This window comes from Coregonus clupeaformis, chromosome 27 (assembly GCF_020615455.1).
Source record: "Coregonus clupeaformis isolate EN_2021a chromosome 27, ASM2061545v1, whole genome shotgun sequence".
Taxonomy (NCBI): Eukaryota; Metazoa; Chordata; class Actinopteri; order Salmoniformes; family Salmonidae; genus Coregonus; species Coregonus clupeaformis.
In genome coordinates, this window is record NC_059218.1 from 33471648 (window position 1) to 33486346 (window position 14699).

A 14699-nucleotide genomic window follows, 5' to 3' on the forward strand; every position below is an offset into this window, starting at 1 on the left:
TTCTGACCACTAGATGGTGCTGTTCCTGCTATTAGGTGATAATTATTTTAAGGATCCCCTCCGCCCTCATTGTTAAAGGGATAGGTCACCCAAATTACATTGGTTCTCTTACCCTGTAAGCAGTCTATGGACCAGAGGGGTATCCTACAAAGCAGTTTTGCAGCATTAACTAGATAACTTTGGTCAACTCTGAGTTCAAATTGGGATATCCGGTCATACTAAAGTGGCTCACCTTTTAGCCAGGTAAATTTCTATGGCAACGAATCCTTCAGAACTAACCTGCTCCAGGGCAGGCTAACTCACAGTTAACTCGCTCCCGAGTGGCGCAGTGGTCTAAGGAACTGCATCTCAGTGCTTGAGGCGTCACTACAGACCCCCTGGTTCGATTCCAGGCTGTATCACAACCGGCCGTGATTGGGAGTCCCATAGGGTGGCGCACAAATGGCCCAGCGTCGTCCGGGTTTGGCCGGTGTAGGCCGTCATTGTAAATAATAATTTGTTCTTAACTGACTTGCCTAGTTAAATAAAGGTAAAATAAATGAAATGACAGCCACGAGTTGAGGACCAATTAAATCAGATTCCCTCCCTCTTGCAAATATTGCGTCATCATCCCCTTCATTCGAGGAAGACGGATTCAATATTTTATTAAATCAAATGTTTGTGTTAAAAAATATGAATATTAAATTACACATTTAGTAATGACAGAATGCATTTTAAACTTCACGCACAGTAACACTTTTGTATGACAATAAAATGGTTTTAAATCGATAGGAGTGGGAAAAAAGGTGCCTATGGTTGTGCATTGATAAGCACAAAGTCAGCATAAACGATAAGTAATAAAATAAAGACGGCAATTCTTAAAGCCTATTTCACACCATAGCACGCTGAATTAGCAAATTCACTTTTCTTTCATTTTGATTTTGGCACAAATGAAAATATGGCACTGACTCGAGGTTTCAGCATTGCCTCAATGAAAAGTTTGGCGTTTGACTAGCCATGTGCGACATGCAGTTACAAGCCTGCTAGAGTTGGCGGCAGGCGGACGAGCAATATCCAGTCGTAGTACAGATGAAGCCTGAGCTGGAATGTGAAGCTAACTAAAGCTGGTTAGCTTTAGAAAACCCAGAGTAGATCTAGCTTGATTCGTAGGATACCCCTCTGGCAGGGATTCCATTAGGAAAATGTGGTGCCGGACATTTGCATTGGGTGCGTAACCTGATTAGGGCTTCCACACACAGTGCTCAGAATGACACAAATCACATATAGATTATTGTAATTCATCTTAACAAAACATGCAACTCGAGGAAGCAATGGCATGCATCCTTTTTACCGAATTCCAATGCGTAATTTAAAAGACATTAGAATAACTGTCCACATTTAGTTTCTCAGCCAACAAGACGAGTAACGAAGAGCAAAATCACTAGCCTATGTCAATCTACTATCCCACATAGTAGAAAAGTTTACCTATTCTACCGGTCAGCTTGTCGTTCTGTGCGAAATATAAAATCACCTATTCCAAAACAGACTCTGGGACAGCTGTGGGACGATAAATCCCAGATTCATACAACCAGTAGGCCTCGGCTACATCTCATTTGTTGTTGTTTTTTAAAACAAGGCTGATGTAACAGATCACAACGTTTAGCTTAAAATATTAACTTATTTCTTCACATTAAAAAGCACAGCATGGAACACAAGGCAGTAAGCTATGCACAAATGTTCATTCCATAATGCAATTCATGTGAAAACACCGCTGTCAAAAGCACACCGCACATGCGAGTGGTTTCATGAGACAGATGAAAATATCCATTAGAAATTTAGAAAGAGGGGAGATCTAAAAATGCAGCAACTAACATGGGTTGCTAATATGATTAGGATTGTGCTTTTGGCTACTGGACAATGAAAGAAAGTTGATTTGAAAACCAATAGAATGAGAGAAATAGTCTTTATAAAATAATTGTCTGCACGTTTGGTTAGATCTTGGCTAGGCTACTTTGAAGCAAGTTAAGACATGCCTCATAATATGTAGTAAAACGTTCAAGTTTCAAACAATTAAGTATATGCTTTCAAAACGCATACTGCCTCCAGCTCATTGCAAAGTGGTGTGAGACACACTGAAGCCTGCCTACTTACCTATGGACTTGAATGGCGAATGGGAAGAGTACTGTAATTACCAGTTGAGAAATAAAAAATTGCTAATCTTAATCTTGGCCATCGAAACGGTTTTTAACACGCAATTGCATTTAGAATTGTTGCGCAATGATTGGGCTTATAAAAGCACGTTTCACTCCAGCGGCAACAAACAAGCTGTTTGATGAGCTGTAGCAGCAGTTCTCACGCTACATTGACTACTTATTCCGGACAAAACACGGCTAACGGAAACCCTGCCCTCTGGAATGACAGCAACCCATGCTTTGGTTTTGTTTACATGGCTACTGTTTCAAATGCTAACTTTTTAGCATGTGTCACATATCCAATTCAAGTCAATGGTACTGATATTTGCATTTTCACGCTTCATGTCCAAATCATCCAAACAGTGGCCAGGTAAACAAAACCAAAGCATGGGTTGCTGTCATACCTGGTCCATAGACTGCTTACAGGGTAAGAAAACCACCCAAATTACACAATTACATGTTGAACTATCCTTTTAACAATGGGGGGGTTTGTGAAAATAATCACCTAATAGCATGAACAGCACCATCTAGTGGCCAGAACCTGGTAATATCAGGATGTAGGATGGGACAAACCCAGCTTCAATGAAAAAGAAACTATCAGCACTAAGAATACATTACATAAGATGAAGAAACAATATTCAGAGCCACAGCTCCTTACTAATTGCCAAACATAGATAATTGATACTATATACTCATCGTTGGGGTGGGATTGGCATGGGGTGTGAGGGGTCCGTGGGTGGCTTTTGACCACTTATTTGTCCTACTCATTGTTAGAAAAATGTTTGGTCCAAATCAAATGTTAGGTACTATCATTATTGAATATTATATGAATCCTATAAATTGGCCAATTTGGGTGCAATCCATTATCTTAATTTCTCAGAGATCAAATTATATTTCAACAAAATAATGCTTTCGCAATGCTTATTTTATGTTTCTAACTACAGAAACAATTTCAAAACAATCTGAGATGGTGGGTGTCATGGCTTGTTGAAATGAATGACCCAGCTACCATTCAGCTTCAGGAACCTTGTCACTTCCTCTATGAAGAGATACTTCAGCCATGCTCTATGACAAAGATGTGGACAAAGAGTTCAGATTCAGCCTGATCAGTCAGGCTACAATTGTCAAAAGAATCATCCACACATGAAAAAAAGTTGACCTGCTACGCTATATGAATGCTTGCAGTGGGACTTGGGTACTCCATTGCGGACAGTAGCATTAGCACAGACCAGCCAGCTACCATTCAGTAGGTTTCGGAACCTTGTCACTTCCTCTACAAAGAAAGACTTCAGCCATGCTCTATGACGAAGGTGCAGACAGAGTTCAGATTTAAAAATGTCCCCCTCGTCACAGATTTCAAAGCATAAAGGGGGTGTTGAGTGGATGGCTTGGATGGATGACCAAGAAGTGGGACACAGGGGGCCATGAGGTCTCAGGCTAAAATAGGACACAGACACATGCAGCACACACAGGCAGGCTCTTCAGAGAGCCAGACCGACACAGCCCTGTTTGTCCCAACGCTCAACACAAAGTATGTATGGTTAATTTGAGGAAGTATTGCAATTATACCTCCCCCCCAAAAAAGAAAAGAAGTCAGCGAAATGGCCTACACACTGACAGGGTCAGGCTCCTAGTGCCGATGAGACGTGTCTGGGTTTGTCTTACTGAGGGAGCAGTAGCCCTGGTGAGACAAGGCCAGGGAGGGAGCAGCCCGACGGACAAGAGCTGACATGCTAAGACAGCTGTGCCAGAGACAATCAAGAGAAAGAGGGGATGAAATGAGAGGGGGAAAGAGTGAGATAAGAAAAAAAAGAGGGAATGTCAAGGATTCCCCATGACTAAAGTGAATACGACAGGCAGTATAACTTGGTGATAAGTTTTAAGGAGAGGTTGGCTGTAGTTGTGAAACAAATGAGGAAATCAGTGTAGTAGTCTCTGTAACACACCCTTTTTAAAACCACCCAAAACCTTTACCTGGTGTCAAATCACCTAAGGCACTTCCTTCTCCCTCTTACTCACACACAGACAAACCAGATGAATGTGCTCAGTAACTAGTACTACAGTAACTCAGTCATTTAACCTGAAAACCTTAACAGGATGGACACAAGTGTCTGCTCTGGTCCCGCCATACATCAAATAAAAGTTTGTTGGTCGCATACACAGTTTAGCAGATGTTATAGCGGGTGTGTTACTAGCTCGTAACAGTGCAGTAAAATGTCAAACAAGTACACAAATAATAAAGAATCAAACTCGAAAAAAGAATGTCAGAACGAATCCAACACTATCAGTAACCCAAATGCAATCTATGTGTAACATCATAGACCCATGAACTGGCTCTACCCATCTCCCTTGGCAACCAATCTCCATAGCCCAGCTTAACCCATGTATTGCCTTAGTCTTACAGTAACTTTGCATAGAGTTAACTGCACGATGCAGACACTAAGTCCGCACTCTACCAGCTTTATAAGGCCATAAGCAAACAAGAGAATGCTCACCCAGAAGCGGTGCTCCTATTGGCCGCAGACTTTAATGCAGGAAAACTTAAATCTGTTTTACCTCAGTTCTACCAGCATGTCACATGTGCAACCTGAGGGGTGAAAAGAAAAAAAACTCTATACCACCTTTACTCCACACATAGACACGTACAAAGCTCTCCCTCGTCCTCCATTTGGCAAATCTGACCATAATTCTATCCTCCCAATTTCTGCTTAGCAGGAAGTACTAGTGACTCGCTCAATACGGAAAAGGTTTGATGACGTGGATGCTAAGCTACAGGACTGTTCTACTAGCACAGACTGGAATATGTTCTGAGATTCATCCGATGGAATTGAGGAGTATATCACATCAGTCACTGGCTTCATCAATAAGTGCGTTGAAGACGTCGTCCCCAGTGACCGTATGTACATATCCCAACCAGAAGCCATGGATTACAGGCAACATCCGCACTGAGCTAAAGGCTAGAGTTGCCGCTTTCAAGGAGCTGGAGAGTAATCCGGACACTTATAAGAAATCCCGCTATGCCCTCCGACGAACCATCAAACAGGCAAAGCGTCAATGCAGGACTAAGATTGAATCCTACTACACTGGTTCTGATGCTCGTCGAATGTGGCAGGGCTTGCAAACTATTACAGATTACAAAGGGAAACCCAGCTGCGAGCTGCCCAGTGACGTGAGTCTACCAGACAAGCTAAATGCCTTCTATGCTCGTGTCGAAGCAAGCAACACTGAACCATGCATGAGAGCACCAGCTGTTACGGAAGAATGTCTGATCACGCTCTCTGTAGCCAATGTGAGTATGACCTTTAAACAGGTCAACATTCACAAGGCCGCAAGGCCAGACGGATTACCAGGAAGCGTACTTGGAGCATGCGCTGACCAACTGGCAAGTGTCTTCACTGACATTGTCAACCTCTCCCTGACAGAGTCTGTAATACTTACATTCAAGCAGACCACCATAGTCCCTGTGCCCAAGAACGCCAAGGTAACCTGACTAAATGACTACCGCCCCGTAGCACTCACATCTGTAGCCATGAAGTGCTTTGAAAGGCTGGCCATCGCTCACATCAACACCATCATCCCAGAAACCCTAGACCCATACCACCCCAACAGATCCACAGATAACGTAATCTCCATTGCACTCCACACTGCCCTTTCCCATATTGACAAAAGGAACACCTATGTGAGAATGCTGTTTGTTGACTACAGCTCAGTGTTCAACACCATAATGCCCTCAAATATCATCACTAAGCTAAGGACACTGGGAATAAACACCTCCCTCTGCAACTGGATCCTGGACTTCCTGACAGGCCGCCCCAAGGTGGTAAGGGTAGGAAACAACACATCTGCCACACTGATCCTCAACACGGGGGCCCCTCAGGGGTGCGTGCTTAGTCCCCTCCTGTACTCCCTGTTCACCCATGACTGCGTGGCCATGCACGACTCCAACACCATCATTAAGTTTGCCGATGACAACGGTGGTAGACCTGATCACCGACAATTATGAAATGGGCTACAGGGAGCAACCTCTCCCTCAACGTGAGCAAGACAAAAGAGCTGATTGTGGACTACAAGAAAAGGGGGGCCGAGCATGCCCCCATTCACATCGGCGGGTCGAGAGCTCAAGTTCCTTGGCGTCCACATCACTAAGAAACTATCATGGTCCAAACACACCAAGACAGTCGTGAAGAGGGAATGACAACACCTATTCCCCCCCAGGAGACTGAAAATATTTGGCATGGGTACTAAGATTCTCAAGAAGTTATACAGCTGCACCATCAAGAGCATCCTGACTGGTTGCATCACCGCTTGGTATGGCAACTGCTCGGCATCTGACCGCAAGGCGCTACAAAGGGTAGTGCGTACGGCCCAGTACATCACTGGGGCTAAGCTTCCCAGGCGGTGTCAGAGGAAGGCCCTAAAAATTGTCAAAGACTCCAGCCACCCTAGTCATAGCCTGTTCTCTCTGCTACCGCATGGCAAGCAGTACCGGAGCGCCAAGTCTAGGTCCAAAAAGCTCCTTAACAGCTTCTATCCCCAAGCCATTAGACTGCTAAACAGTTAATCAAATGGCTACCGGACTACTTGCATTGACCCCCCTTTTTTACGCTGCTGCTACTCGCTGTTTATTATCTATGCAGTCACTTTAATCCTACCTACATTTAAAAATTACCTCAACTAACCTATACACCCACACATTGACTCGGTAACGGTACCCCCTGTATACAGCCTCGTTATTGTGTTACTTTTTTTTCGTACTTTTGTTTATTGTATTTATCAGTTTAGCAAATCTTTTCTTACTTAAAACAAGTGTCTGCATTGTTGGCTAAGAGCTTGTAAGTAAGCATTTCACGGTAAGGTCTACACCTTTTATAGTCGGCACGTGACAAATAAAATGTGATCCTCTAAAACTGTCTGTTGACTAACACGGCCTGTTGCCACAACTGCACTCATGTTCTTTTACACTTGATTACTCATGGGCGGCGCACAATTGGCCCAGCGTCGTCCAGGGTAGGGGAGGGAATGGCCGGCAGGGATGTAGCTCAGTTGATAGAACATGGCGTTTGCAACGCCAGGGTTGTGGGTTTGATTCCCACGGGGGACCAGTATAAAAAAAAAAATGTATTCACTAACTGTAAGTCGCTCTGGATAAGAGCGTCTGCTAAATGACTAAAATGTAAAATGTAATTACTTTGTCTGCTATGAGAGGTTGAGGAAATGCTTTAGCGTTGCTAAGATCAGATGGAATTCTCTGACAAAGTAGTCGTTCTGTGGTAGTGTTGCCATGGCAACCTACTGCCTAAAGTACCCAGATAATGTTGACTCATCCTATACTCGCATGTGTCCAAAGCATAACATTTGAGAGAAAAGAAAACTTTAAAAACCCCAACCTCAAACTTGCATCTCAAACAGACAGTTTCAAAAATACTTGCTATTTCCTCAGCGGAGGATAAGCTGGCCAATCAGCGGTATACTCGCAGAAATATATTTTTTGACCAGTATACGCCCACACCATCCTGTTGTTGGGGTACACCCATACCATTCAAACACAGAAAAGCTGCTTTTTAACATACTTGGCCTAATTATAATTTTTTGGAAGGAAAACTATTTTGCTCATATTGTAATTAATTATAGGTCATATTTCATAGAAATCTGGAAACACTGGACAGTTACTTTAAACCTATTCCTTACTCTGCCTCCCTCCCTCCCTCCCCAACCTTCTCATATACACAGAAACACACACTTCAGCCTGGCTGTCGCCTCATGTCTCTCACTCTCCTCAAAATACTCAGAGCAAAGCATTCAATTCAGACTGAGCAATGCACAGACAGTCAAACACAACAAGCACACAAAAACACTTTTAGGGCATCAGGAACCCTAGTGGTTAGAGTATTGGGCCAGTCTCGAAAGGTTGCTAGTTTGAATACCGAGCCGACAAGGTGAAAAATCTGTCGATGTGCCCTTGAGCAAGGCACTTAAACCTAATTTGCGCCAAGGACGCCACACTACTATGGCTGACCTTGTAAAACAACACATTTCATATATTTCACTGCAACTATCCGGTGTGTGACAATACAAATGTTTTCATTTTTGTCTATCAACAAATAGCCTAGGCCAAAAGAAGTGAACATTTCGTTTTTTAAATAGGCTTACTAGATAATTAGAAAGTGGGTGTCCACCCTGTATCCTGGTTTCAATTCTGAGTTGTTTTAGCAAATGTTATGCTACCCTACAAAGGAAAACTGTTTCTTGCCTACTCCAGGAAAGAAGAAGAGAGGGTAAACAAAGTAACAGACTGGCGGGGAGAGGGAGAAGAACTGTTAAATAAAGGAGGTGTGTGAGCCAGCTTGTCATTTATCTGGGTATTAATATCACACCATGGCTATTTCCAGTCAGGGTAGAGGCAGCAAGAACCACAAATAGACACCAACTGAGCTCTCCCTCCAGTCCCTTCTTTCTCTCCATACCCTACTACTGTACACTTCTGTCAGAGGCATTTAACTCAATAACATCACAGTAAAAACATCCTGAAATCAAGACACATGGCATAGTGGAACTATGGGGGAGAGAAATGTTAATTTTCTACCCACTGGAGCTCTGGTTTTGTAAATTCTAAATAAAGACAGGTAGCCTCTGTAGGAGAATCCATTAAAAGGGATACTTCAGGATTTTGGCAATGAAGCCCTTTATCTACTTCCCGAGAGTCAAATGAACTCGTGGATACCATTTGTACATCTCTGCATGCAGTTTGAAAGAATGATGCTAACTAACGTTAGTGCAATTAATGGAAATGTATATAACTGCTAGCATGCTAGTCATTGCACTAATGCTAGTTCGCATTGGCTTACAAAACTACCTCTAACTTCCTTTATACTGGATGCAGAGACATAAAAATTGTATCCATAAGTGCATCTGACTCTGGGGAAGTAGATAAAGGGCTTCATTGCCAAAATCCCAAAATATCCCTTTAATAAGATAAGCCTAAATGTAAAATCTGTCTACTTTTTCCTCAGAAAACAGCACAAGCTACAAAGCTGAGAAATAAAAGAAATACTGATTAATCCTTTCAGACATGAAACTGAATCTACATTTCAAACAAAGCTGGAACAGTGTTGACAAGCTTTTAAAATCAGCCCACACCCTCATCCAACACCATCCCACCCCCTCCTATGTGGGCTATTAATACTCACAAGTATATGAGAGTGGGGTTAGGACATGACAGAAAGACCAGAGAGAAACCAAGATTACTAGGGGAATGGCTGGTAAAAACAAAGACACTGTCACAGAAACCAGATAAGCCTATTGAATAGAATTTGTAAAAACCTACAACCAGATGGAGAACTATTTTCTTAATCTTTCATTGATGATCAATCATGAACATGATAATGACATATCCAGAACGAGGAACACACAGACAGGGAAATGCATGCATACAAATTATGCTAATCTGGATAAAATGAAGAAAAAGAGCACTCCCCTCGGCCTCCATTAAACTCCTACACGCCCAGCTCAACTGGAAATGCTGGTTTCAACTAACTGAGAAACTGGGGTAGGAAGAACATACAGAGTCGCCGGCTGGGCCCAAATCAACAGCGTTTGTAGTCAAACAAGCTGGGCAGGGCATGGCTAAACATCGCCAACTCCTTGCTTCAGACAAATTCAGTGGCTAACGAAACCTTGGAATTAGTAGCCTGTGCAAGTTAGTGGTCATTGTGGTGAAAATGCCCTATGGGATGCGTCAACATCTCTGCTACCCGTGTATAAGTATCAGCAATTTGTGATTTGAACAGACAATTGTCAGAATTTAATTACTGACTAAAACACTAATCTCAGTAGAGAACCAGTCTTCACTGCAAGCAGATGTGTGTGTTCATGACTGAGTCGCTCCTCAAATGCACCGAAGTATGGTGTCCTCTACTTACACCTGATGTGCACTATTCCTACTAAAGTATATTTAGAATGCCTTCAGACAATTTGTATGATGGAATGCCCATCATACAAGTGGCAATAGCTAGTTGGGCCTACAATTTTGCATACTGACAGTGGATGATCTGTTGAAGACAGTCAGACAAACAGCATAGAGCATTAAGATTCGAGATAACATTAAATATTAGAGATTACATCAGCTCAGCTCCTGTTGACAAAATGACAAGATTTGAAGAAGACATGGAAAAGTGAGTTTGAAAAGCATTGGCATTTCCTACTGAGATGTGTTATCCAAGACCATAAAATACAGCAACTAAAATGTAAGTGTCTATGGTTACAATTTGTCCTAGCTAGTTATACACCTCTAAGTTATTTGACTAAAAGTTAATAGAGGGCTCTAATCATAGTTAGCTATCTAGTTATAAAAAGCCTTCTTAGACTCTACACCATGACCTCCCAACCACATAGCTCAAATGTGTAGTTAGCTACCTATAAATATAACGTTAGATAGCTGGGGCCCATGAAAAATAGAGGGTTTTTGTGGTTTAAGTTCGCTATACTTTGGATGCAAACTGCCGTTAAACCCCATCGAAGAAGAATAAGTTGGCTATAGTATTTCTGGCTCAGGCTAGATAAATTGGCTAGCTGGATCTCTGAACTGGCATACCGCCATTTGCTGCCAGCTAGCTTCTGCAGTTGGCTTACCTGGTTTGAAGAATGTTCAATTGTTAATAATGCCGTCCTGGTTACTGTCCGGGTTGACATCTTAACAAATTTCCGGGGGGTAACAACTTTACAGAATCTCAAAACTCGATGTTCATCTGTCCTCTGTTTGTTTTGGGGGGACTATCTTGTTTCTTTAGCTAACGTTAGCTAGCTAGCTAACTTATCAAAACGTTTCTCATAAGTACCCTTGGCTAGCGGCTAGCTAGCTACGTGTCGAAGGCGTAAACTAGCTAGCTAGTTAGCGAGCTAAAGTTCTAGCTAGCTAACTAGCTAGCTAACCTGCTAGCTGAAGAAGTTACTCAATCGTCAGTAAAAAAAAAAAAAAACAGCTACCTATCAATAATATATGTAACTAGAGTTAAAAGCAAAGTTCTCGATTCACAAGTATCTGAATAAAGTAACGCATTCACAAGCTAGCTACAGTACCTAGCTAAGTTAACTACATTACATTGGTACGCCTATTCCACTCTCTGGATGGAGAAAAGTGCTCCGCCAATAACTCGGTCCAGTGGGTACGATGAGCTGTCAAGTTATATGGCGCTGCTAGTTAAAGCGTTACCCAAAGCGAGGTTTGTTTCTACAAGTATACGTTAAAATCTAGTCCGGGGATTAGCAAACTTCTTCGGCCCCGCCGATATAACAACAACCCGAACGTCCTCTTTGGATGAAGGAAAGTCAAACGCTAGTTAAATAGCACGAACTATAATACACAATCAGCTGCAATGACAATGAAAACGTTAACATAATAATAGGCAAAGCAGCTTGCTGATGTTAGCTAGCTAGCGTAGGCTAGTTTCCCTTCACCGCACAGGTAAGAATCCGCGAGGAATCAACGAGCAAAACAACCGGCACAACGTCCTGTATTTTTCCTGATCAGCTAGCAACTAACGTTAGCTTTCTAGCTCCTCCGTCCGTCTTTAGCATTGCTAATAAAATGGGATACAAGTTGTAGCTAGCTATATCTATACTAGCAGGTTTCAAGATGAAAACAGCGACAAGTAATCAATTTTGATTCAGAGTTCGTCCCCCCGTGCTAGTTGAGTATGATTGCTGCTTGTTCGCGGAATCTCGGGCGGACAAGAATTGAAGCGTCGCCCGGGTTTAGACGGCGTCTGCGCTGATTATTTTACAGCTGGCCACCTAGAAACATACAAATCAGCGTTAAATCAAACCCTATAGCTAGGCTACACATTTTCCGCAAGATCAGATAGGTGTAAGCAATATGGTGGAACCTAACAGATGGCTATGTGGAGTTTTTTACACTCATCTGATGATTCTTTCAGATCTACTAAGGCCTGGGTTGACTTGATGTCAGATAAGCCACAAATGTTATGTTCTTCTAATTCTACACTAGAGGTAGTGGGTACATTTCAATAGTTATAAGTGGAACCCTTTCCTCGTTTCCTCAGTGTATTCCTATGTCACCTCCTTCACTAATTGCATAAAAAATAGACATTGGCTTACCAATTTCACCCCCAAAACATTGACATCAGTGCGGATGAAGTAAATGAGAGGAGAAAAAGCAACTAACAAGAAAATATTAGCCTGGGTACCAGTCTGTTTATGCTAACATTCCACCCCTTACTCCACCTGTCATATGCCAAACTAGCCCAAGATGTACTGTGTAGGGGTAGGCTAGCCTACTCATTTAATGTCCAAGGCCTTTATATGTTATGTTCAGAGGTAAACTGGCTCAGGGAGCCAAAACAGCCAAATACTCCATCTAAAAATGAATCGATTCTCAATTGTGATAGGGTTCTAGAAACCAAAGGCCCTCTACTTTCCTATCACATCAAAATAATTGTACAAATGCAAAATATACACTAACAGTTGCGGCCAACAGTATTTTTCAGTTACAACACTTTTCGGGCGTCCCTCCCTCACACACAGGTGTCCGGAGATGCTAGATAGCTAATTAGAACAGGTGGGTGCCTCTCTCTTCCGTAAACAAGCCGCAACAAGGAAGTATGGCCGTGTGGGAATCGTGTTAAAAAGGTGTATTGTAATTTAATCTTTTGTTTTTTGAAAATTATCTCTCGATGATAAGAACGTAAAGTTTCCAAAACCGTACCGCAAGTTGTCAAACTTGATTATAAAACATTCTCTCTCTCTCTCATACACTCTCACACATACAGAGGGAGAGGCATAAACAGTGGTATTCATAATGAGGGATGACATCAAGATTTCGTCAGCACTCATGATCTTGTAAAGGTGTAGACAGAGCGTCCGTACTGTTGTATACATTGGCCATGCTGTCATCCATGCTTCAATTGAGAACCCAAGAGGCGCGCCCCCCTCTATTGAGTGAACAAGAGCTATGACAAGGAGGTGGAAATATAGCACAAACGGATCTGGGACCAGGCTAAGGAATCATGGCTGAAAAATCTACTGTGACTGACAGTTCATTTTCTATCTGCAACACCTTGAATCTTCAGTCCCATTAAAGCCTCCGGCCCTCCAGAAACAGCCCCTAACCCACTAATGGCACATTTTTATCCTAGCTCATCGTTCAAATAACAGGGGAGCTAGAGGGGACTTGGGCATCCCAATATCAAATCAGGGCTCCTCCTCAATGTGAGCCCTACCAAAAAAGTATAAAATGTATACACCGAGCACCATCCAAGAGACATTGGGCTCCCCAGGAATCGATGTGTAAATCGAACAAATCACATTCCGGAAACTACACAAGTGTATAGCCAAATATACTTTTTAGAAACTGTGGTAGGGCCCCAATCAACTTGAAACCCCAACACAGGCATTTACTAGTTTTTGCTGCCACCTGTTGGTTATTGTTTAAAATAACAGCGTTTCAAGCTTTTACCCTAGGCCTATGCCTTTCTGAAGCTCTGGGCTGGGAAAAGTATTATGTTAGAGAGTGTGGTAGGGATGGTGCTCTTTGGATGAAAGGGTCCTGGCCAAAAAAAAGTAAGGCACTCCTCTACAAGCCTTCATTATTCACTTATATATATTCAGAGACTGTAAAAATCAAATAAACATTCTGCTGTGTTTGTGTATGAGTGGCAAGGTTGTGTCAAATCGGAGGGCCTGTTGTCTGGACCTCTGGCAGTCTCTATGGGGGTGCCACAGGGTTCAATTCTCAGGCCGACTATTCTCTGTGTATATCAATGATGTCGCTCTTGCTGCTGGTGACTCTCAGATCCACCTCTACGCAGACGACACCATTTTGTATACATCTGGCCCTTCATTGGACACTGTGTTAACAAACCTCCAAAGGAGCTTCAATGCCATACAACACTCCTTCCGTGGCCTCCAACTGCTCTTAAACGCTAGTTAAACTAAATGCATGCTCTTCTGCTTGCACCCGCCTGCCCGACTAGAATCACTACTCTCGGCGGGTCTGACTTAGAATATTACAAATACTACAAATACCTAGGTGTCTGGTTAGACCGTAAACTCTCCTTCCAGACAACATTAAGCATCTCCAATCCAAAGTTAAATTTAGAATCGGCTTCCTATTTCGCAACAAAGCCTCCTTCACTCATGCTGCTAAACATGCCCTCGTAAAACGGACTATCCTACCAATCCTTGACTTCGGCGATGTCATTTACAAAATAGCTTCCAACACTCTACTCAGCAAATTGGATGTAGTCTATCACAGTGCCATCCGTTTTGTCACCAAAGCCCCATATACTACCCACCATTGTGACCTGTACGCTCTCGTTGGCTGGCCCTCACTACATATTCGTCGCCAAACCCACTGGCACCAGGTCATCTATAAATCACTGCTAGGCAAATCCCTGCCTTATCTTAGCTCATTGGTCACCATAGCAACACCCACCCGTAGTATGCTCTCCAGCAGGTATATCTCACTGGTCATCCCCAAAGCCAACACTTCCTTTGGTCGCCATTCCTTCCAGT

The 14699-nt window shown here is 42.7% G+C and overlaps 1 protein-coding gene across 1 annotated transcript in view; it reads right to left on the reverse strand.

The window, feature by feature from the left end:
- LOC121541834 (serine/threonine-protein kinase MARK2) overlaps positions 1–12110 on the reverse strand; it is a 34648-nt gene extending 22538 nt beyond the window's left edge. Inside the window, exon 1 of the mRNA XM_041851160.2 lies at positions 10800–12110. Coding sequence (XP_041707094.1) covers positions 10800–10859 — 60 coding nt within the window. The 5' untranslated portion in view covers positions 10860–12110. The remainder of the gene's footprint in view (positions 1–10799) is intronic.
- Between the last annotated feature and the right edge of the window lie 2589 nt (positions 12111–14699).